General features: G+C 36.2%; 1 protein-coding gene across 2 annotated transcripts; it reads left to right on the forward strand.

Moving 5' to 3' along the window:
- Positions 1–297: 297 nt before the first annotated feature.
- Tsp42Eo (Tetraspanin 42Eo) lies at positions 298–12,865 on the forward strand. 2 transcript variants are annotated; one of them, XM_067778170.1, is made up of 5 exons: positions 298–530; positions 10,824–10,997; positions 11,072–11,227; positions 11,437–11,634; positions 11,712–12,861. In XM_067778170.1, exons 1-5 carry the CDS (start codon positions 459–461, stop codon positions 11,781–11,783), a joined length of 672 nt encoding a protein of 223 aa, XP_067634271.1. In that variant the 5' UTR covers positions 298–458; the 3' UTR covers positions 11,784–12,861. The 2 variants fall into 2 exon arrangements, with proteins under 2 accessions (XP_067634271.1, XP_067634272.1); XM_067778171.1 differs by lacking the exon at positions 298–530 and adding an exon at positions 556–931 and having other exon boundaries at positions 11,712–12,865.
- The last annotated feature ends 13,519 nt before the right edge of the window (positions 12,866–26,384 follow it).

Raw genomic sequence — 26,384 nt, forward strand, 5'->3', positions numbered from 1 at the left:
CTTAAATACATACAAACAAAACTTTTCCTAAATATTTTTTTAAATAGAAAAATCAAGCTTAAAGTAAGAACACCGGCGTACGCCGGCGGGCCGCCCACGCCGCCTCCGGTATATAATAGAGCCTACGCCGCCGCCGCCGATAAGTGATCGGCGTAAACCTCTACTACATACACACTTCAATATATATTCATATGTGCATATATTTACGCGTTTTTTAAATTGATGTGGCATTTATTATAGTATGAATTTTTGGAAATCGCGATTGTTTCGAATATTTCACAAATTCACTTTCACTATAATAGTTTGTTGTTTGTCTTTAAAGGCGATGCTAGTGGCGGGTGATTTTTTAGAATTACTAAGCGGTCGTGAAAGAGATTGAACTCGAATTAATAACTGTTTTGAAATTTTTGGTACAAACAGGAAAATAAATATTAAATAGAACAGAAGTCCTTTAGAAAATGGCATTAACTACGTTTTTTAGCAGATCTTGCCTGCAATGGACCGTTATCGTCTTCAATGTATTCAGCTTGGTGGGTTAAATAAAAAAAGGAAAGCAAAATTAAGTTTCATTAGCTCGAACGTTGATTTAAAACGTGAAAATGTGTCTGAAACAATATAATTCAGATTAAAGTCTAGAAAGCCTCATAGCTTAATCACACAAAATTTGAAAGTGAAATAGTTACCGAAAAAGTTATAGGAGCATTCCACGATTGGTACGGGATAAATTGTATGCATTTTTACAGTTTTCGCCCCTAAAAACGACAAACCATACATTTATAAGCTGAAATATTTAGTTCATTAGCATTGTGTGATATATTTTTGAATAAAAGTTGATAGCTAATTTTGAAATATATGTAAATGTGTGTGAAATATCCAAAGTATGAATACGTTTGTACGGGACAGCAAACATTCACCGGATTTTATGGTTATTGTAAGTTAGGTGAAATTTCAGCGCGACTCTAATAATATTTGAAGAAAACTAAATTTGGTAGTTATTGCATCAAGGTTTGTCAAAATAACAGAAAATAAAACAAGTTTATTAAAAAAAAAAAAAAAAAATGTAATGTAAATATTTAATTGTTCGATGGCACACGTACGAAATTCAGTTTTTATACTCATCTCCCATTTGTTTTTAAAGAAAGCGAAATCGGACGATAACCACAAGTATATATATATACAATATGCAATTTTGTAAGACATAAAAAAGTGGTTATTTATTTATTAATGCAGCTACAACATTCATGTTTCATGCGTGGGTTGTATTGTAGTGGGTTGGAATAGGGATCCATAATTTAATATTTGATAATTTTCAAAATGGGGAGTGGCACCACCCACATCTGACAAACTAAATTTGTTGCGCATAAATCGAAAACCATGGAATACCTCCATCGTAGCCGCTGTGTTTTAATTCACTGGACTATGTTGATGTCTGCGTAAAGCTCTTACAGCTGATTATTAAATCTTCTTCGATACTCGCCGTCGACAACGCGTATAGGTCCATAAATATTATGAAGAACTTTTCTCTCGAATATTCCCAGAACCGCCACATTAGTGCCCATATTTTTACACCATATATATGTATGTATATCAGGGCGGGCACCTGTAGAGCATGGTTTTCCTTTGCCGATAAAGGACTTTTCAATTGCCTGCTTAGTCCAAAGTAGCATTTAGTTTCCAACGACTCGGAGAGGTCTTTTCATTCTTGACTGAGCCGATGGTGTTGCACAAAGTCATTTCACACAGCCTTATAAATTTTGAAAGGAAACTAAATTCAGACGTAGTGACATTCGACGTTCGAAGGCGACATGGAGGTGATGTGTGTCAATAGTTTTTTCGCTGTTTTTTTCCCAAAATTTGGGAAAATCTGGCCGATGGTAGATTTACCAGGTCTGAAGCCACACTGATAAGGTTCAATCAGTCGATTCACAATGTGATTCAATCTTACTCAAAACACGCTTGACAGCACCTTATATGCGATACAAAGAAGACTGATTCCCCGAAAGTTGGCGCAATTTTCAAAATTTATTTTCTTTTGGACTAGACAAAGAACAATTAGATTCCAATCACCAGGCATGCACTTGCCTTACCAAATCTTCGCTTGCTGTATTTGAATAGATCCACAGGAAATCCATCAGCGCCTGCGGCATTGTTGTTTTTAAATCGGGTTAGTGCTTTTCTGACTTCGTCATAATCGGGTAGGGAAACACTAATTCGATTACCATCATTTGCCACCGGGTTCACCGTCCCAGGGCATTACATCGCTGGTATACGAAAGAAATATAATGCTTTGGCCAAGAAGGTAATCTTATCGGAACCTCCCTACGGAAGTAGAGGAAGAGGGCGAACAGGAATCGGTCCAAACCAATTTAAGTTCTCTTGGTGTTACCAGTTGGCGCCAGTAAGCGCAACGTGTGTAGAAGCGCCTGGGACCCTCTTTGAACGGCTGAGCGGCAATTAAGAAAGTAAATCAAAAATCGTTTAAGTTGTCATCACAAATCTCGATAAACTGGTTACCTCTGTCATAAGGAATGTGCTTTAAAAAGAATTGATGAAACCGCTGTAACGCTCCGCCCAGTTTTATATAAAATATTTTTAGAGGGACTTTGTGCGCATATAATAGGCATTATCTTTGGGAAAACTGCTTTATATCAATACGGTTTTACTTCCCAAGTCCATTTATAATAAGAAAACGAATAAATAAAAAAATTTCGAAAATGGCACCGCCCCTTTTCTTACCAAATCTTTTCTAAAGTTTCGGGAGCCTTAAGGCGAAGAGGGATTGACGTTTTATGACAATCTTCGGCGCACACATTTCTGGAATAGTCCCAATAAAAAATGTGGAAGGCGCGTTTAACAATGTAAGAGCCGAAGCGATTTCGGTAGGGCAGGGGTTGAAGAGCCACTACGGCTTTGGATTTCAACCCTGCTTCGCAACCGCGAAATAACAGCAGAGCTAGGCGGAGCTAGTGTTGGCAAGCAGGTATGCAGAGGCAAACTACAGGGGGGGGGGGTGCTTTCACCTCTGCTTTGGTTCATCATCATAAATGAAATCCTAGGAAAACTTAACGCAGAGGGGGTTAAGATCGTGGCGTATGCCGACGACATGGCGATCTTGGTCTCTGGTCCTTTCCCCTCCGTAATGAGCGTAATCATGGAAAGGGCCTTGGCTAAACTTAGCAGGTGGGCACAGGGATGTGGTCTTAGGTTAAATCCCGACAAGACGGACCTGCTTCCCTTCACGAGGAAGTACAAGCAACCTGCCTTCAGACTACCATTCTTAAACGGCCAGAAACTAACCCAGTCATCGAGCACCAAGTATCTGGGACTAAAATTTGACTGCAAGTTGAATTGGAAAGTACATCGAAGAGCGGGTGCGGAAGGCCTGCATCGCCTTCTATGCCTGCAAATCAATGTTTTGTAAGAAATGGGGACTCAAACCAAGTATGGTACTTTGGGTATACCAAGCGGTGGTGCGAACGGTGCTTACCTATATTTCCATAGTCTGGTGGGAAGCTCTAAGTATGAGCTACAACCTCACCAGCCTGCAAAAAGTCCAGCGCACTGCGTGCGTTGGTGCCATAGGGACCGGACGTACTTGCCCCACAGCTGCTTTAGGCCCCATTTTTCACCTGCTTCCGAGCGATAAAAGCGCTTTCCTCGCCACACATTAACTCAAAATTAGTGTGGGCTTGTAAGCGACTCATATCCCAGTTATCCACCAATCTAGAACTACGCGTTATCTGGGTCCCGGGTCATACGAGATGAACGAGGAAATAACCAGTGTCGAAGCAGTAGCCAAGGGGAATATCCAAAGCTTCTACTTGAAGAAAGCACAAACAAAGTGGAATAACATCACCACTTGTGCAATATCAAAATCCATTTGGCCAAATTATGATGGAAAGAGGACGAGAAGTCTTCTGAACAAATCCAGGGCTAACACACGCAAACTGATAGCAGTCTGCACCGGTCATTGGGTAGTAGGTACGCATGCGGAAAAGATGGGCAGTCCGTGTATCGACTACTGCAGAAGCTGCAAAGACCCAAATGCCAGGGAGACAGTAAACACTTGTGTAAATGCCCGGCTCTAGCTAGAGCCCGGCTAAGGTTCCTTGGAACCCCGTTTCTAGAAGACCTCAGAGGGTTATCTGTGATAGCAATCCCGAATATTCTTAATTTTATCAACAACTGGCTGGTTGTAATACATTGACCGTAATATTCCGTAGGTTTTTAGACGAGTTACATGGCATCAAAACGGCTTTAAATGGCTACTTGGGCGACGAGGGTCGCAGCCATTTCACCTACCTGCCTCCCTGCCTACCTTCCCAATAAAAAAAGATGAAATCGTTTGAGGAGTGAGTGTTTTAAATAAATTTCGATTGAGGTCATGCAAACCCTTTCGAATTCACGGTGTCAGAGGTTAGCGCTTTGATAGCCGTTTGACTACCTGAGTATATATTTAAACCGAGTACGAAGGGTCTCGGTTTTTGAACCAGCACCAATCGATACAATGTTTCAATCCTCTTGACCGTGAAATAAAGGGGACTTGGTTACAGCAATACATGGCAATCCAAGCTCTTCCAGCCATGCCCCTCAAACCGCATGGTCAAGGCAACAGGTATGAAGCGTCCTTCAATGTATTCAGAAATAGCCTCCGGAAATAAATTCCAGGTCACTACTTTACAGCCCCTATCGTCTATATCCCGAAGCAGATCATTCACAAACGCGATCAGAAGTAGGGAAGAGCCGTTTTCAGCTTTCTCTCATCCGCATTTCTATTCCGCTGTAATCGTTTTGCCATTCAGCAGATTGCTAATATATTTTATCAGAGTGGAGTCGTATGCCAGTAGGGTTCTTGTAATGGCCCCTGGCTGAACATTCTTAAAGTTTCTTTCGATGTAAAAAAAAGCGCCCATCGAAAACTCGCGCATTTACACTTTCGCGGTCTCCACCTCTCCCACCAATACTACTCCATATATAGAATCTATATATAGAATCATATATATATTATTTCTAATTGCTGTTTTTATATACGGATCCCTTTTTCGCTCTTATTTGGAATCAAAATCTATAAATAAAGTTTTGGTTGTAAAGATGGGGATTCGGGCTGTTGGCGAGCTTTGGGCATTTTTGGTCGTAGAGCTTTTGTTTAGCTATAGTTTTAATTAAAATAATTTGTTAAAATAAACGATTGTGAGCACACAAAGAAATCTTTTTGTACTATGGCACTATTGTGAATATTTGCACTGCATTACCGGCAGTTGTTCTCATACGCCAGATGGCAGCGTAAGCTGTAATTGATTGATAGAACAGATGATTTTTGTTGATATTTGATAACAGACGTTTATATTGGTTGCGCAAGATGCGCACGGGTCCGGCTGGCCTACATATATACCATATATTGTATACCCTTTCAAATAATTACGGAGTTATAGCGAATTTAAATATTTGTTTCACTCGCACTCTCATTCCCCTACAAAAATGGGGTTTCACTCCCAAGCCTCTACCTCTTCCAACTGAATAGTCTCAATTATAGAATTTAGAAATCTCATATTGTACACCCCCTTAAGATAATTACATAGAAATAGCGAATTTCAATTTTTGTTTCACTTCTACTCCGACTTTCATTCTCCTTTTCACATCCACCCTCACTCCCACCTTCATTCCCTCTACCTCTCCCACCTAAATAAATAATCATTAGCAGAAAATATAAATCTAAGTTATCTCACAATATGTTACTACGTTAACTCGCTTCATTTGGTTTTCACTTTATATTTCTCAGGTGGTTGTATTCCTACCTAAGTATCAAACGCTGCATGGTCTCGATTGAGGGTGTATCTTCCAATTTTTTACTGCCACCTCTAAGGTACCCAAAGGGAGCATTTTAGGTCCTCTTCATTTCATTTTGTTCATCAATGATATAGGATATTGTTTTGTGTCATCGGAGTTCTTACTTTACGCTGATGACCTAAAAATTTTCCCCATTATTAAAAATGGTGATGACGCACAGCGTCACCAAGCAGACATAGATACATAGATTAGCAATCTGGTGCCGTAATTCGCTTCTATCTCTCAATCTCAACAAGTGCTTTCATCTCACATTGTCTAAAATTCGCAATGTCTTACCAACGGCATATACTATCTCGGGTACGTCACTTCTTTGATGAGATTAAAGACTTAGCGGTTATCTTTTACTTCTCGTTCTCTTTCAGTAACCATATTACTACGTAATTTCATACGCGTATGCTTTCTTAGGTTTGTTAAGGCGTAATAGCATCAATTTCTCTGATCCCTATACCCTAAAATAGCTTTACTCATCGTTTGTTCGTTCCAAACTGGAATATGCTGCATAGGCCTTATCACAAGTTTGCAATAGATAGGATTGAGCGAGTACAAAAGATATCCTAAAATTTTGCCTAAAATGTTTACATTTATCAGACCCAATCCTTTTTTATCATTCCCGCTTGCTGCTAATTAATTTGGAACCATTAGAACTCAGAAGGACAAACCTTTCCTTGTCCTTTATTTTCAAAGTTGTTAATGGAGAAATTGATTGCTCCTTACTGCACGCGATTAATTTCCTTATTCCAACGAGGTCTCTTCGTTCTCATAACCCCTTTTTTTAAACATAAGTATACTAACTATGCCATAAATGCTCCATTGTCGGGCTCTCTACGTGAGCTTAATGAGATCTCTAATTCTATTATGCTCGATTTTTCTTACCCAAAGTCTATTTTTCTTAATTTACTTAACTCTGTTTTGTAGTTAGGCTTAGTTATTGGTTTTAGTCAGCAAAAACCATTGTTTTCTTGACTTTTCGAAAAATAAAATAAACTAAAATAAAATAAATTAAATAAAAAACAAGTAAGGAAGCCTAAGTTCGGGTGTAACCGAACATTACATACTCGGCTGAGAGCTATGGAGACAAAGTAAGGGAAAATCACCATTTAGCAAAATGAACCTAGGGTAACCCTGGAATGTGTTTGTATGACATGCGTATCAAATGGGAGGTATTAAATAGTATTTTAAGAGGTAGTGGGCCATAGTTCTATAGGTGGACGCCTTTTCGAGATATCGCCATAAAGGTGGACCAGGGGTGACTCTAGAATTTCTTTGTACGATATGAGTATCAAATGAAAGGTGTTAATGAGTATTTTAAAAGGGAGTGGGCCTTAGTTCTATAGGTGGACGCCTTTTTGAGATATCGCCATAAAGGTGGACCAGGGCTGACTCTAGAATTTCTTTGTACGATATGAGTATCAAATGAAAGGTGTTAATGAGTATTTTAAAAGGGAGTGGGCCTTAGTTCTATAGGTGGACGCCTTTTCGAGATATCGCCATAAAGGTGGACCAGGGGCGACTCTAGAATTTGTTTGTACGATATGGGTATCAAATGAAAGGAGTTAATGAGTATTTTAAAAGGGAGTGGGCCTTAGTTCTATGGTTGGACGCCTTTTCGAGATATCGCCATAAAGGTGGACCAGGGGTGACTCTGGAATTTGTTTGTACGATATGGGTATCAAATGAAAGGTGTTAATGAGTATTTTAAAAGGGAGTGGGCCTAGGTGGACGCCTTTTCGAGATATCGTTATAAAGGTGGACCAGGGTTGACTCTATAATGCGTTTGTACAATATGGGTATCAAACGAAAGGTGATAAGGAGTATTTTAAAAGGGAGTAGGCCTTAGTTCTATAGGTGGACGCCTTTTCGAGATATCGCCATAAAAGTGGACCAGGGGTGACTCTAGAATGTGTTTGTACGATATGGGTATCAAATAAAGGTATTAATGAGGGTTTTAAAAGGGAGTGGCCCTTAGTTGCATATGTGAAGGCGTTTTCGAGATATCGACCAAAATGTGGACCAGGGTGGCCCAGAACATCATCTGTCGGGTACCGCTAATTTATTTATATATGTAATATCACGAACAGTAATCCTGCTAACATTCCAAGGGCTTTTGATTTCGCCCTATAGACCTTTTTCATTTTCTTCTACTTAATATGGTAGGTGTCACACACATTTTACAAAGTTTTTTTCTAAAGTTATATTTTGCGTCAATAGACCAATACAACTACCATGTTTCATCCCTTTTTTCGTATTTGGTATGGAATTATGGCATTTTTCGTAATTTTCGATATCGAAAAAGTGGGCGTGGTCACTGTCGGATTTCGGCTATTTTTTATACCAATACAAAGTGAGTTCAGATAAGTACGTGAACTAAGTTTAGTAAAGATATATCGATTTTTGCTCAAGTTATGGTGTTAGCGGCCGAGCGGAAGGACAAACGGTCGACTGTGTGTAAAAACTGGGAGTGGCTTCAACCGATTTCGCCCTTTTTCACAGAAAACAGTTTTTGTCCTAGAATCTAAGCCCCTCCCAAATTTCACAAGGATTGGTAAATTTTTGTTCGACTTATGGCATTAAAAGTATCCTAGACAAATTAAATGAAAAAGGGCGGAGCCACGCCCATTTTGAAATTTTCTTTTATTTTTGTATTTTATTGCACCATATCATTACTGGAGTTGAATATTGACATAATTGACTTATATACTGTAAATATATTAAATTTTTTGTTAAAATTTGACTTAAACATTTTTTTGTTTAAAGTGGGCGTGGTCGTTCTCCGATTTTGCTAATTTTTATTAAGCATACATAAAGTAATAGGAGTAACGCTCCTGCCAAATTTCATCATGATATCTTCAACGACTGCCAAATTACAGCTTGCAAAACTTTTAAATTACCTTCTTTTAAAAGTGGGCGGTGCCACGCCCATTGTCCAAAATTTTACTAATTTTCTATTCTGCGTCATAAGTTCAACTCATCTACCAAGTTTCATCGCTTTATCCGTCTTTGGTAATGAATTATCGCACTTTTTCGGTTTTTTCGAAACTTTCGATATCGAAAAAATGGCCGTGGTTATAGTCCGATATCGTGCATTTTAAATAGCGATCTGAGATGAGTGCCCAAGAACCTAAATACCAAATTTCATCAAGATACCTCAAAATTTACTCAAGTTATCGTGTTAATGGACAGACGCACGGACATGGCTGAATCAAATTTTTTTTCGATACTGATGATTTTGATATATGGAAGTCTATATCTATCTCGATTCCTTTATACCTGTACAACCAACCGTTATCCAATCAAAGTTAATATACCCTGTGAGCTCTGCTCAACTGAGTATAATAAGCTAATATAGCGAGTTTAAAATTTGTGTTTCACTTTCACCAAAGAGGATAAATACAATAAGAGCCGTCACTCGTTATTTTTTTGGCATTTACTCGATGTATACTGAGAGGTAGTCGCTACTTTTTTTTTGGGCGAGATGTTTATAAATGTCTTCTATACATTTTCGTGGGATAATTGTGTTTATTTTTCGACTGTATTAAATTAATTTATTTAATTCTCTTTCCAAAAAACAAGTTTGCATAAAGTGACAACGCCGCATGAATAAATGCCAGACAATTAAAAATGTCCCTCTCAGAAAACATTCGGCATCAATTTTCAGTGAGATACTCGCCACAGAATAACGAGTGACGGCTCTTATTGTATTTATCCTCTTTGCTTTCACTCACTCCTACCTCCACTTTCACTCTTGTTCCTTCTACGAATTTCATTTCTGCTCCCTCCACTTCATTATTTTGATATTTGGAAATTCCATACAAAATACGGGGATAAGGCGAATTCAAATATGGGGATGACAACGCTCACTTGTTTAGTTTTTTAATCTATATTTATGTAATTAACCGTGTTTTTTACATGTATATACATTTGCGGGTAAGAAAACCCTTATCACCACGAGCCACGCCATAGTCTATAACCTATAGCTGAATCGGTTGCGGTGTATAGTGGACACACACCATTTGTAGAGGTAAAACATAGAGACACATTTCAGTTGCATCTGAGTATAATGCGTATTGAAATTTAGGTACTAATTTTCTGGGCAGCAATTTCAGAAGTGTAGATAGAGTTATGCACTTGGCAGTCCATACAAAGTTTAAGTGCATATGTGTATAGTAGGGTTGCCAAATTTTTATTTCGGGTTCCCGGGACAAACCTCATATTTGAAAATTTAAAAATTTCCCGGGACATTTGAAAAATAAGAAACACCTATATATTTTTATGGGTTGCTCATTTGGCGAAATAGTTTTTAGATAGAATTAAACTTTTTAAACTCATTTATTTATAACAAATATTTTTATGAAACAGGATAACAATTAATAGGTTGACTGTGTTTAATATTCTATGGATTCATTTTCCAAACGTTATTTCAAAACCAAGGTGAATCCATACCAGGTGGTGGCAAAGCGAATTCAACCAATTAGCGGGCAGAAGAATGTCAAGTCAAAAGGAAATTTTCATTGATTTCTATTAACTGACATATTGGAGTACAAGGCGTTGTATGGAAAATTATCAAGAAGAAGCAATCAGCTGTTGCGATAACAACACCTGGTATTGTATTCGCCTTGTTTTAAAACACAACACTTGCTTTGCAAAATTTATATTTAGGTGTGGGAAATGTCAAACATTGACAATATTCAGAACCGCAGTAGGGATGAATTTTTCTTCCTTACAGAGTTGGATGCAATATGCTAATGAGCTGAATACAATCGAGGCCGCAAATATGACCATGTTTCGTAGCAGATTATAATTTATTAATTTTGATATTGTGAAAATGCCGGGACATAGCATTTCCCGGCGGGACACTTTAAAATTTGTGAAAAATACGGGATGTCCCGGCCAATACGGGACATTTGGCAACGCTAGTGTATAGATGTAAAAAATACAGCTAATATTTATCAGATTATTTTCTTAATCTATATTTTCAGATTATTGGCACATTGTCAGTGGTCGCTTGCGTTTTTGAACTGGAAAAATTCACAGAAGGATCAGCAGAGCACATGGAAAAAATAATACAATTAGTCTCCGCAGCTGTGTTGGTGCTTTCGACATTTGTAGGTTGTTTGGGTGCTGTATACGGCTCAGTAAGAATACTTTTCTGTGTAAGTGCTGAAATGCATTTAAGTAATGTTGTTTTAAAATCTTTATAAAACGATTGCATTCCTTTTAAGATTAGTTCATTGTTATGCTGATTGCATTAATCATATCTCATATATGGAAATTGTGGCATTATAATGAAGCCAAACAAATGACAGCAACAGAAAATTTGGTCACTACAGCATGGATGAAGGAGTTGGTGACAACGGGTGCAATGCATAAAATACAAGAAAGGGTAAGCGAGCTTTTGAAGATTAAGTGTAAAGACCAGGCATGCTTAACCAACGAACCGATATCATTTCGTTACGATAATTAACGTTAATAAACGAAACGAAATGACTTTGTTTCGTTTATTAACGTTGATTGTCGTAACGAACTGATATCGGTTCGTTGGTTAAGCATGCCTGGTAAAGATATTTTAATAATTTCATCTTTTCGATCAAGCATGAATGCTGCGGTGTGAAAAGCGGTTTAGATTATGTTAATCTAAATATGAAAATTCCAATCAGCTGTTATCGGTATGAGAACAATTTGCGAAGCATTTATCCTTATGAGGAAGGATGTTTTTCAGCAGTGAAACGTTCTTATTTGACTGTGTATCGTTATGAGCGTTTGACGCATGCGCTACTCATTGGATTTGAGGTGAGTCTGGTTTCATTCTTTCAGTTATGCATTGTTTATTTTCAATTTATTTAAATAAATTTTTTACTTTTTTCCAGAGCTTTGGTTTAGTGTTGGTATTATTATTAATATGTAAGTTGCTGACGAAATCGCGCAGATATAGTTATTAGTGGTGTAAGGATTAAATTGTAATTAATTTAAATTTTGTTTGTAGTCAGATATTTACTAAAGATAAGAAAAACTATAATATTGGAATTTATATACAAAATATTAAAAAGAAATTAACTTGCTTTAATGAATTACTATCTGTACATGCAAAAGTACGAAAAATAAAAATAGGTGCACTTTGTTTAGAGCAGAGATGCCCTCAATAGTAGAGTGTCGGAAATTTAACCGGCTACATGTCGTGTGAGCGCAGCAGTGTATCAGTTTTCCCTTGTACTTAGAGCAATGGTCGGCTTAATTGAGCCAGACTTTCTCCATACATATTCACTCTTACGGGCCGATTCTGAGCGTTACCGGTAAAATAGTCCCCAGAACATTATGTAACCGAAAATCGTTACCAGTTCTTTTATTCGCGATTCTGGCCAAAGTGGAAACGCTGTCATCATCGAAAAACTCACCAGTGTCTGTGGTGAAATTTAAAAGTTGGTTTCCTTCGCTTTATCCATGGCGGAACGATACAAAGTGGCAGCATGCGACAGCTGAATATAAACTTTTTTATTTGATTTGATACATCAACTTCCGACGCAGTTCGATTTTGACATTCGTCCATCGAATTTACAAAAACAAAGTACATGGAATTTCTATTTATGTTTGTAGGTATGTCACCATGCTGCCACCTTGTATGGTTCCGCCATGGCTTTACCGAAAATGTGTCACTCGTAGATACGAGGTTAACAAATAAACGAGACGATGTGTATATATGTACATACATGCATAAGATTTTACATAGTTATATTGTAATTTATTCTGTGAAAGTACATAATGTAAACAAATATATAATATATAGCAAGAGGCAACACTTTTTTACTATTATCTTTACTTATTTGCGCTTACAATTCTTTATTTTTCAGTTTTGCCTTTTTCTAAACAACAGCTGTTGTTTGGTTATTTCGATGTAACCACCTACTTTTGTGGGTAAAAAATTATCCGGCTACTTTCGCGGATAGAATACCAAAAGGGTGTAAAAGTTTCCACATGATTTCGTTACCGTGGTGAAGAATGTTGTTACCACACTAGAATCGGGGCGTTATTGTCATTGTCGTCGTCGACATCGTCGTCGTTTTTCAGTCGACGTCACATCGTATCGACGTCGTCGTCACTTCGACACCCAATCGGTATTGGCTAAGCTTGTTGAGATGACGTCGACAGTTTATCGATAAAACGAAAGGAAAATATACCATCTCTGCCAATTCTGGATCAGCTGTTCGATTTTTCATACTATTTCTGAATATTTTTTCGCGATTTAAGCGTTGTTTAAATATTTTATTTCAAGATTTTACAAAAATATTTTTTTATGACAGTAGTGCGAGCTCTACTGACGAAAAGAATAAAGAGGAGCTTAGAATAAATAGAAAAAAAAAATAAGGAATAACTCCGATGTATTTCGTTTGCCAGACAACAAGTATGTATAACAACTTTCGGGTGTTTAGAATGGATTAATGTTTCAGCTGGAAATATTTTACTTTATTTCAGGTTTGAAGACTATTTTCGTCTCAATAAAGCTGTTTTCAGATATGTTCTGGAAACAATTCAGCCGCATATGAGAAACGAAATCAGGACAACAGCGATTTCAAAAACCATAAAATAGGCAGCAACGTTGCGGTTTTTGGGTCAAGGTTCCTATCAACTAAGTGTGGGAAATGATTTCCATCTTGGACTTTCCCAGCCATCCGTTAGTGCTGTACTTGCTGAAACACTCGACGTTTTGGAATCCGTTATATGTCCTCTTTGGATAAAATTTCACATGACGAGTCTGAATACACAGAATGCAAGGAGTATTTTTTCGAAAAAACTGGCTTTCCAGGAGTTATTTGCTGCGTCGATGGAACTCATATAAAAATTTTGGCTCCTAGAAAACAAGACCAGCATCTATACTACAATAGAAAGGGATTTTTTAGTTTAAATGCCATGATTGTAAGAACAAATAAACTTTTAATCGGCTAAATAATAATTTTTTAACAAGCAATTTAACAGATTTGTGATCATAAGTTGCGAATAAGGTATATGGATGCTAGGCATGCGGGTTCGGGCCATGATTCCCTCATATGGAACATTAGCCATGCTAGAAGAATTCTGCGAGAGCGATACGATGCTGGAGAGCGTAACTTCTGGCTTTTAGGGAAAAACCAATTACACACAATTTAAATCATGTAAAAGTTATATAAACTTTTTTTATATTTGTAGGCGATGCGGGCTATCCTCTAGAACAATTTATTATGACACCGTATCGAAGCACAACAGAAGGAAGTCCCGAGGCCATTTACAATACCAAGCATGCCAAAGCTAGAAATATAATTCAACTTACTATTGGCATACTAAAAAATCGTTTTCGCTGTTTGCTATCTGCACGTCAACTTCACTATACGCCATCTAAAGCCACGAAAATTGCTAATGTATAACATATGCATTGATTTTAGTTCTCGCTCTGCAAACGAGGATGTACACAGTCGAGAGCAGAACTTGGAGAATTGTGAAAATATTGATGATGTAGTAAATATTGCGAATATGGAAGCATCACAAATTAGAGAGCAAATAAAAACCAGCTTTGTATAGTTTCAGACTGAAAATTTCAGTTCATTTTTTATTGTGTACATATATGCATTAAATTCAATCGTCTTAGTAACTAATATCACAAAACAAAAATAATTCAGTTCTTTAGAAATAAAAAGTAATTCAGGTACGTAAAATAAAATAACTATGTACATCAAACAAACGGAAAAAAATCATTTTCTTAAAAATAAAATATGTATGTACATAAAAATCAGTCTTCTTTTTTTCTAAATTCTTTAGTTTAGTTTTCGCTATTTTAATTTTTATGGCTTTTAAAACCATATTCATTTTATGAAATTCTACTTCCCTACATTCTTTTTTCTTCAGCATCTTTAGCTTTTCTTCCTCAATCGCGAGCATTTTTTTTGGTACCGTGCCGTATCTCGTAAAGGGTGTTTAATTGAATTTAGCCTGTTCGTGGCATCGGTAAGGACCCTCTCTTGCATGCTACTGTGTTTCTCTAAAATATCGTCTCTGCCCTTTTTTTGGATTTGTGTACTCTAGTAGCAGCGGGAGTTTGGGATCTGCTTCTTCCGACCGCTGAAGTACTCGGGCCATCTTCGGAAGGAAAATCCGGTGGATGCAGTTGAACATCTGAAATTATTTGCGGATCATCCTCGACAACAAAATTTACGTAAGCTTCTATAGTTTGCTCAACCGGCAGCTGCACACCTTGTACAATCCCTTCCGGGCTCAGCTGCTTGTCGAATTGCAGCAAGTTGGCCACTGCCTCTTCCAACGGACTTAGCGTAAATTTTTTATTCATGCCACCACCTGTTGCATTGCTTTCTTCCCTATTTTTCACCAGTTTTTTCTTCACTTTAATGTTAAATCTCGCCATACCTGCTGAGTATATTTTGATTAAACACTATGCTCTATTAATTTAATTACTTTAATTACTTTTTGCCAACCGTCACTGTCTCTTAAAGGTGGTCCCAAAGAATTTAATTTTATGCTGATCGCTTCCCACTGTTGTTTAAAATTTGCTGGTGCCATACCTCTTTGGAAGCCTTTTGCTAGGCAAGGATTTTTTTCTAGCTCAGCTATAAGAAACTCGAATTGTTGCGCACTCGTTATTTTCATTTTGAATATCTAAAAAAACAATGCATATTACATGCTTGTATATTTAATTAATTAAAAAAGATATGTTTTACTTACAAATTTTCCTTCTGACGTCAGTAAAAACAGCGTCGACGAAAATGGCGACGACGATAGCAAATTTGCTTAGCCAATACCAAAAATGTGTCGATAGTCGTCAATAGTTATCGAAAACGGCAATGGCAATACCGAATTTAACACGTCGTCGTTTAGTGACGACGACGACAATGACAATAAGGGTGATTCTTAATCTCCATCGTTCATAGGTCCGACACATAAACAATTTTTCTTATAGATGAGTTTAACACATGCTTATGCATTACGAGTATATTGCAAGTATTTTTATGGAGAAGGGTAGAATGAGCGACACTGGCGACATCTGATATTGAAAAGTGGCCAACTCCCCAATTTTGTTCCAAGCAAATCATAAGAAGAAGAATTTGACATTTGCTTTGTCTAAGGGTGTTGGCACACTTTGCAAGTGAATTATTTTTCCCACTGGTTGGTAAATTTTCTAACTTTTTTCGCAATTAAAAATTGCAATATAACAATCGAATACGACACCAAATATGTTAGCAAGTATTTTTGTTGTATAGGGAGAATGTTTACAACAGTGCTTCGCGAAATTTTGTATGTGAATGGGCAAGGCGTAATAAACTTCAATTGCCAAGTCTGAAGTTCCTTCATATTTACAAACGCAACATCTTGGCTGATTGTGGCGATGTTATTGGAATGCATAAGCTTGTGTTAAACGCATCTATATGAAAAATGTCCTTCCTTATGCCACCGCCTTCAGTTGTTGGTGGGACAGCAACGAATAAACACTGCGCACGGCTGTCACACAAATGTTAAGATTCCCTGTGAGAAATATTATGATGGGCAAACGCAACTGGTAAGATGGCCTCTCGATAATTAACTCATCTTCCAACCATGTTTAGGTTTTAAATTAATGTTAGTTTTTTTGTTACTTCTTTTTGCACGTACTTTTTTCTGAGAAAAAAATAAACGAGAAAGTTAAACCCCTTCTCCGTAAAAAATTACGATAGAATATTAAAAGTAACTTAGAGAAGTATTCAATAAATTATCTGAATGTATCTCTATGTTTTCTTTTTTAAACAGCCACATATTTTTTAAATATTGTATACTTCTCTGGTGACGGCGCCAATATTTGCCGCGTTAAGCCGCTTTGATAAACCAAGTTTCACGTGCATTTTCATTTTTAAAAAATCGGCTACCCTTCGAATCGAGTACAACTTGATGAGTAAAGGGAATATTTCTAAATCAAAAATCAAAGTTTTCAAAATGTTTGATGTAATTGTTTTTAACAAACTCACCAACTGCATGTTGCAGTTTTTACTTTTATTTCCTGCTGGGATGCTAGTGCTCTCGCTCTCACTAGTACATTTGTATTTTAATTTTTGCCGAACACTGACTTAGAGACACGATATCGAATGCAAAGTATCGGTACGGTGCTGATAACAGGTGTCGCTCTTCAAGTAACGGATATCTGCTGGTATTGAATCAAAAAGAATCCATACTTAAACTATCGGTACTAAATCTATAAATATAAAAATGAATTGCTGTGCGTTAATCTCGCTGAAACCTCAAATCGGTTGAACCAATTTCAATCATTTTTTAAAGTTTCGTTCATTATGTGGTAAAAAAAATGTTAAATAAAAAATAAGTAATTTTGATGGCAAATGACCTTTGCCGCCGGTAGACGTGTTGTGTGCGTGTGAGTGTATGTCACTGTAGTCCTTACAAATGACTGGACCGATTTTGATGACATTTTTTTGTGCGCTCAAAGGGATTTGAAAATTTGTAATTCATAAAAATGTTTGAAAAAGTGAGTTGGGCCATGCCCAAAATAAATAAATAAATATCATCCTCCCAAAAATCCGAGTATGTTTGGCTCAAACTATCAATATTTGAGTATGTGTCTCGTGCAGAACAAAGTATGTAGGGTACGCTAGTTTATGATACAAATGAGCGGCTCAATAATGCTATATAATAGTTATAGCGTATAGTTACAATGTTAAGTTTCAATAAAAAATTGGGGATTACTCCCAAATTCTAAAGTGAATATACCTTCTAAGATTTTTAACCCCAGTGAGATAACGTACGTCTGTGAGACACCCGTCATTTTAATTTTGCTCTCAGTCTCCCACAATCGTAAAGAGAGAACATTCTCAGTTTTCTCAGCTACCATTACCAGCTTGTCAGTGGGGGGTGTTTTTCAGTAGTAACTGTTTTGTTTGCTGAAATACAGTAGTTTCTTGATATTACGAACATTCGATTCTACGAAATTTCGATTTTACGAACAATCAAAATTAATTTCTTGTATTCCGGCCTTTTAGTTAATATATTCAAAGTATGTTTGAGCTCTAGGCCAATATATACATATGTTTATTAAAATACAGCAAATGTGTTTAAACAATGTATATTTATTTGTCGAATGGTTTGTCTTGCCAATATTTCGACTTCAATCTGAAGTCATCTTCAGGAACTTATGACTGCACCTGGTCGACTGGTGCAGTCATAAGTTCCTGAAGATGACTTCAGATTGAAGTCGAAATATTGGCAAGACAAACCATTCGACAAATAAATATACATTGTTTAAACACATTTGCTGTATTTTAATAAACATATGTATATATTGGCCTAGAGCTCAAACATACTTTGAATACAATCAAAATTTTTACATTGAGTACTTTATAGTACGAACAAACGTGCATCGATAGTACTTGGTTGTACGAACAACTAACACATTTTGTGTTTTGTATCATAAAAAATTTTAGTTGAAGAGCCAAAAGTTGAGCATACAGACGCTATTGAAAGTTTTGGCACGTGCATTCGGTGGGCCAAGCAAAACAATGTTGAGGCTTCAAATTTGGTTGTTTTGACGGAGCTTTAAAAAGCTGCAGTAAACAGTTACCTCAATATTCCTGTCAAACAAACAATGATTAATCAATTTTTTACATAAACAATTTAAACATTAAATACTCTCTTACTGATTTAAGCACATGGTAGGTATTGTTCGAACTTTTCTGAGCATACACCTAAGCTAAAATATGCAATATGCATGTATGCTATACGGTGATAACAATTGAAATTATTTTTTACTTTTTGTTCTTTTTTTGCATTTGTTATTTGAGTAGAACCAATTTTAAAGAACACGTGTACTTTCTCTGGTTATTTTAGTTATTTTAATCAAGAATATATGAGAAATGTTATGGTGCTCGATTTTACGAACAAACCCTGCAACGATGGCGTTCGTAAAATCAAGAAACTGCTGTATATACGATTGTTTTTTAAAAATACGTCTAAGAGACGTATCGTTATTTTTTACGTGACTACAAATTTTATATGTAATTTTTCCCAAAAATGGCAATTTAAGCTAATATTTTTTAAGTATAGTTTAAAACAGTTAATTCATTCAATTGAAGTACAAAAAACTGTATTTTATTTAAATTTTTTTGCTATAAACTGAGATCCTTCGAAAAAGACTGATTTTTGTAAGAACAAGTCCAAGACAAGTCAAACTTAGTTTTTAATATATTAGAAAAACAATATTTTTCTTTAAAAAACATTTAAAACAAATGAATATATATCAAATCCTTTTCAAAAACGCCCAATTTCAGAATTTGTTTCAAATAGTTTCGCTTTTTTACAGGGTGGCACAAACTTTTCCTTTCTTTTTAGGGAACATTATAACCATTGTGAATTCACATAAGTGTCGAATGTTTGTAAAAAACGTTTACAATAGTAAACAGCCTCGGTCACGTGTTCAACTATATTGCATTTACATTGGTCTCAAATTAGCCATTTGAAAGCGTTACCATTAGCCGCCATCCAGTGAGTTTTACAGCTCCGGATCACGCTCAATTCTCACGGGAATGCTCTGAATCATTGAGAGACTTGAGAAGCAGATCCTGATATTTTTGCACACGTGAAATATGATAGGCAGATGTCGGCGCGCTTTTTCGTTTAACTCATACGGCGAAAGGCTAAGCAGCGACAGCTATTTTTAAAAAAGTAGGTTTATTAAAGGCAGCGTTGCCAAACTAAAGACAAGTAATTAACAAATTATCTGGCTCACAAATTGAACCAGACTTCTATCTGGATTTATCTGGCTCAAATCGTCGTTGTTGCATTTACATGCAAAATTATTTATCTGGCCCAGGATCTTTGCCACCGGATGATGGCTATTAGCTCCATTCGCATTTCAGATAAACTTCCCTGCAAGACTCGTCTACCAGTACACCACTCTATCGCAATACATGACACTGACATCATTGATAGCAGACTAAAAAAAAAAAAGAAAAGATATAAAAAATACAGAGCTGTTTCTGGTAGACTTGCCGGTTTGGCTTTGAAAAATTTGTGGGAACTCCTATTTATAAGTTGGCACAGTAAACTATATAGCACATCGGTTAACTATTATGTTCTTGTGGGGTTTCTTTTGGCAAAGAAATGTCAAAAGCGTGTGTGGATCGCATTTACATATGCGATTAAAGCTGCAGACAATGGTGCTTTATCGGTAACCGTATCGGTTACCTTATAACAGCTGATTCGACCAACCTTATGGGAATCAACGCAATCGATTATTGCTGCCGCTAAGGTTGTAACAGTATCGTAGCCAACCAATTGGTTTTTCGTTTACCGTCGTAACGATAAACAGCTGATTATGTTAGGGATACGACTACAGCGATACGACATACGGCACCAATGACTCCCGCTTAAGGTAGTCATTTCAGAAATGCGTCGTATTTAAAATGTTTCATTAAAAATTACGCATTTGGTGCAGTGGAAATGTAGCAGGGTGCCCTGGTTTCGTCAAGAATTAAATTTTCATTATTTCTTGATCAAAGACCCTGTAAGAACACAGTCAGTCAAATACCAGAGGTTTTAGAATAAATGTTTGCAATTCTTTTTGAGCTTAAGTGTTCTTCTTTTCTTGTTCAGCTTATTCTCTTTTACTCGAGGGCGATTACAATTTGTATGTGTCAATTTTGACAAATTTGCTTCTGATGCAATACTCAGTCTGTTGTTTGCGTCTTGCAGGTAAGTGACACCGCTTCATAGAAAACACAGATATAAAGGAAATGTAAAATTTTCTTGGACACTACTATTTCACCTAAAAAAAATAAATCACTTAATTTTATCTTACACATTTTCCTAAGATGGGAACTCATTTCTTTACGGTGAAATCATTTTCTTTTAATAATTTTGTACTACTTCCATATCAGGCACATTCATTACTTGCTCTAGATTTTTCTACAGGGATTTATTTGTTTGCCTTTCTCTTTATGCTCACAAATTCACTATGCACATATTTGCCTCAAAGTTTCCACACTTGTGTTATTTAAGCTGTAGTCATTGGTGCCGTTTGTCGAATCGCTGTAGTCGTATTCTTAACATAACCAGCTGTTTATCGTTACGACGGTAAATCTGCAGACATTGGTGCTTTATCGGTAACCGTATCGGTAACCTTATAACAGCTGATTCGACCAACCTTATGGGAATCAAATCAATCGATTATTGGTGCCGCTAAGGTCGTAACCGTAACGCAGCCAACCAATTGGTTTTTGGTTTACCGTCGTAACGATAAACAGCTGATTACGTTAGGGATACGACTACAGCGATGCGACATACGGCACCAATGACTCCCCCTTAAACCAATAACCAATTGGTTGGCTACGATACGGTAACGACCTTAGCGGCACCAATAATAGATTGCATTGATTCTCATAAGGTTGGTCGAATCAGCTGTTATAAGGTTAACGATACGGTTACCGATAAAGCACCAATGTCTGCAGCTTTATGTACGTCGTCAAAGGGAGCAACTGTTAAAACAATTATAGTGAAATACTTTACTGAAGCATGATTTTCTTCACTTGGTTTTAAAAACTTGTGTTCGGAGTAAGAGATAGTAATACTTCAGTCTTTTACGTAATAAGCTTTAAGGTTACATCCTTAACATCTTCACTTGTAATATTCGGCTTTCTATTGACTTGCTTCCTGCTGTGGCCAAACAAACATTAACCATCATCAGGCGAGTTTCTTAGCTCCGTATAGTGCTCATTGCTCACGGAAACGTTCTGGTTCAATGATAGGCTTTAGAAACAGAATTCCATATTTTTTAGCTCATTTTGAGAAAACGAGTCTCTTCCAAACATTTTTCTTATTGAAAAAAAAAAAAAATTCAAATTTTTTTTATTTTGGATCTTCGAGGGCTACACTACGGAGGATGTCGATGTATAACGAGGCTAATTATCCAACGTTACTTTAAAGTTATACAGGAAAAATAAATTGTCATATATTTTTTCATCAATATCTCGAGAACTATATTGAATTTGTGATGAAATTCCATTTATTTTTTACCCTCATTATATTTTTATTGAATAAAGTCATAAATAAATATTACGGTGCAAAGATAAAATAAACAACTGAAACGTGTTAGTCTTCCACGCGAACAACGAATCATGTTAATCTTCCATGGTAATTGAAACGTGCTAGTCTTTCTTGTGGCCGGCGATATACTCTAGAGCAGAGCCGGCCACACAAATACTAAAACAATTGCATAAGTGTGTGTAAAAATTGAGTGACAACTCCCCACAGTGTGCTAAAAGAAAATGTGGACTGTGAAGTTCGAAATTAAAAACGACTCTGGTTATTTGATTTCAAGCTAATCCTAACAATATTTACTTATATTCATATAACTAAGAATGTGGAGGTCGAGCTAGCCAGATAAAAATTTTTATAAAAGAAGGTATGGTGTTGCTTCAATGCAAAATTTACTTAAAAAAATCACTTTTTCATTAAGTAAGAACTACAAAACAAAGTAAATGTAAAGATAGAAATATATATTTTCAAAACATAAAGTTATTCAATAAAAAAAAATGTATAAAAATTTATAAAACTAAGTAGAACGTATAAAAAGTTAAAAAATAAAAAAATAAAATTATTTATTAAGTATTAATATTTAAATTGTCAATGTTAATATGTATGTTCAACGGAACTTAATAATTCTAACTAAAACGTTTTAAAAGTCACTTTAACATTGCAGCATATTGTTTTTATTATGTGCCCAAAAAGTACCATGGACTTTTCCTTTTGCATTCACTGTTGATTTTAGTGAGTGACAAGCGAAAGCAAATGATCGTGATCACACATCGTTAGTATCTGTGTGAAAATACGAACTCAAATTGCACAATGTGCAACTTTTGGCCGGCTCTGCTCTAGAGCTTAAAAAGCTAAATTGTCAATGATATTCGTTATCGTGCGGTGTTTCTGATATTTATTTATATTTCAGTTGTGACAGGTAGAGGTCCAATTTGTCTTTAATTTCACAAGTGATTACTTAAACCATTTGCTAAACAGTGTTTTTCAAACATTTTCGCATTTTTTACATATTTTAAAATGTTTGCAAAACTGGCTGCTCATATTTTATCTATTAACTAGATTTTAGAATTGAAATAGTCTGATTTTTTGTATACATATTTACAAGAAAAATTGATTTGAAACACAAATGGGCAATTCATGACACTTCAATTTAATAAAGGCAAGCAAAAAACAAACCTTTCTTCTATTCTCTGGCCATTTGCGACAGCCATTCTACCTGTCGGTTATTATTTGACAGGTAGGGGATCTTCGTGATCTCCGTGCATCGCGGTACGATCTAATGTACGTATGTGTACTACGTATTAAAAATCCAAACAATCGCGTATTTTTTTAATTGAAATAACGAACTCACCAGCTGGTCGTATAAATAGTGAAGCCAGAGAAAAAGAAACTGATAACAATATAAATATACACAATGCAACTCAAAGTACAAGAAAAAAATATGTTGTATCGAAGAATGAGTCACAGAATATGTTAGGTCTGCTCTAATCCATATACAGAACGTATTTTTGACGAAGCTATGCAGACTTTTGAGGGCGGTATAAAATCACTTTAAATTTTTGCTTATTTATAACAATAAACGCTGCACAAGACGACTAAAGTAAATAAAACATATGAGAATGACCGTTACAGTACGTGGCTTGTGATTTGGGACCAATGGCACGGTTCTATGAGTATTTGCAATATCTCCGTTATTCAATAATATTTAAGTTCCGGTATTTCTCGAAATGTTATTTTTTTGGTTATTAAACGGCACCACGCCAGGGACAAAATCAATAGTAATTTGGTTTTTATATGGCACCACGCCAGTTTTTAAACTTCAATATGAATTCACTGATTCCTGTTAGGAGTGCAAAACCACCACCCTGACTTTAGGTCAGGGAAGCATTGCATCTCTCAACTCCGCCATAACGGTAGAAGGAAGCACAAAGCCAACCTTGAGGCCTATTTAAACTTTCAGTTCAACCAAAAAGCCCGACAAATTACTGACTTTAACGGAATGTGATTAGAATACTATATAATAATTAATAATAGTTAGAGCAAATGAAATTAGAGCCTATGATTTCTTCTCGAATACAAGCGAGTATTTCGAGATACGAGAAATCGAGAACTTGGCTTCTCGCGAGATTCTCATATCTGGAAGCACTCGTAAATCTCGCGAGCTTCTCTACATTAACAGTATTTATATACTCTGTTTTTTTACTTGTGTTTTTTTTTTTATTGTGGAAATTTTCGCTTGTGCTCTAGAAGAAATCGTAAGCTCTATATAAAGCAGTCAAAGCATCGATTAAATTGAATTTCAAAAAGCTCGCAAGCTCTACGAGTATTTCGAGAATCTCGCTAGAAGCAGATAGTTACGAGAAATCTCTCCTCAAACAAGTACGAGAAATCGTATGCTCAAAATGGAATTGGGCATCTTTTTTATATAGCTCATTTAGTTACAGAGATAATGCTTTTCAACTACAGCATGGCTTCTAAGATAATGTGGAAGGATCTACTGAAAAAGTATATTAAATCTGTTCGCATAACGGAAGCTTGTAACAGCATTAACCAATGCAGATAGATGTAGACTTCCGTATACCAAAATGATAAGGTAGAAAATTTCATTAAGCCATTTCCGTTCGTCCGGCTGTAAACATGATAACTTCAAACTTAATTTACCATATATCGAAAACCGTTAAAGTTGTCAATACAAAACGCTGTAAACTAATTACTCTTGTTATAAGAAATAAGCCCGAGAAATTTGACGAAAGCGGTTGAGGGATCGGCCCACTTTCACATAAAAGATTTTTAAGGGCCAATTAATTCGGACTTATAACCACAAAACCATAACCAGATAAAACAGCTGATCGAACCTACCTTATGGAAATCAATGTAATCGATTAATGGTGCCATACCATAACGCTAACGCCATAACCATACCATAGCCAACCAATTGGTTTTCGGTTTCTCGCCATATCCATAACCTAAAAATATTTGAGTTGGTGAATTTAATAAAATTTTGTAGATTTTATTCATTGTTTTGGATACGTTATGACTAAGAGACTTATTTTTTGTGGAATATGTTTGTAATTTGGATGTAATGATGTAAAATGGAGATTGTTATGGATATAAGTATGGTTACGACTATGACGTTGGTTAAGGAAGTTTAATTGGCCCATTAAAGTCCCAAGCTAATGTAAAAGGCATAGTATTTCTCTTATAACGCCTTAAAAAATGGACGAAACTGCTTGAGGACCACGCCCACTTTTCTGAGATAATCGTAAACGAATAAAAAATTCATTATCTTTTCGAAAAATAACTTAAAATCGGTGGAAAAAATAAAATATGAAAATGGGCGTGGAACCGCCCCTTTTTTATCAATCGTGCTTCCACGTTTCTGTAGACATAACCAGAAAGAAATTCATCAATCGTGAAAAAACTCGGTACACTTATTTTTTCTATCAAGTGGTATATTTCTAATAAGACTGGGAGAAATCGTTTAATAAGCGCACCCAAGTTCGATACTACTTAGTATGTAAACTGCAATTAAATAAAATGTACGATAAAAGATCTTGGCTGAGTATATAAAAGCTGTCTTTTTTTACATGTATATGCATCTACATTTGCGACTAACGAATCTTTCATTGCAATTGCGCATAGCCTAATAAAATATTTGGCAACATTGGCTCGCAATATCAAAACAATTGAACTACATTAGTTACATTTCCTCTTGTTGGCATCTCGTTTTTTAATTAGGGATGGTAAAACAATAAACAAGTCGATAAAAACTACATAATGAAACTTGATAGTACTGGTTTAAAAACATTATTTCATAAGTGTGGATAAAGTTGTGCACTTAGCAGTCCACACAAAGTTTAAATGCAGATGTAAATGAAAGTAATAAAAATCACAGCTAATGTTTGGTTAATTAAAATTCACCACTAACCGATTGTGTACACATACAGCTGGTTATAAAAAGAAACAGGGAAAAAGGCAAAATTGAGAAATTACCCATTAGCTTAAACCAAAAGTAAGATATACTATGCGCTGTTTGTACCAGCTACGGCTAAACTGAAGGGTATCGTTAACATGAGATGAACAACTGGCTCTTACAGAGAAGTATCACTGCTTTTAAAGCTGCAGACATTGGTGCTTTATCGGTAACCGTATCGGTAACCTTATAACAGCTGATTCGACCAACGTTATGGGAATCAATGCAATCGATTATAGGTGCCGCTAAGGTCGTAACCGTATCGTAGCCAACCAATTGGTTTTTGGTTTACCATCGTAACGATAAACAGCTGATTACGTTAGGGATACGACTACAGCGATACGACATACGGCACCAATGACTCCCGCTTAAAACTATTACGTTTGTACAGTAAGTCAGCTATGCAGAATGTAGGCAACTTGATTAAAAAAGAACCTACACAATACGCTCTGCAGTGGTGGTAAATAAGAATAAACACGATGTTCTAAAAAAATCACACGTATTTTAAGGAGATTTTGCA

This window comes from Eurosta solidaginis, chromosome 3 (genome assembly GCF_040869045.1).
Source record: "Eurosta solidaginis isolate ZX-2024a chromosome 3, ASM4086904v1, whole genome shotgun sequence".
NCBI classification, from domain to species: domain Eukaryota; kingdom Metazoa; phylum Arthropoda; class Insecta; order Diptera; family Tephritidae; genus Eurosta; species Eurosta solidaginis.

Bases quoted from the DNA above. Each gene is read 5' to 3' on its own strand.
- Tsp42Eo (XM_067778170.1), top strand. From the start codon at position 459: ATGGCATTAACTACGTTTTTTAGCAGATCTTGCCTGCAATGGACCGTT. The intron at 10,998-11,071 runs GTAAGTGCTGAA...TTTTAAGATTAG, and splicing joins CAGTAAGAATACTTTTCTGT to TTCATTGTTATGCTGATTGC. The intron at 11,228-11,436 runs GTAAGCGAGCTT...TTTTCGATCAAG, and splicing joins TGCATAAAATACAAGAAAGG to CATGAATGCTGCGGTGTGAA.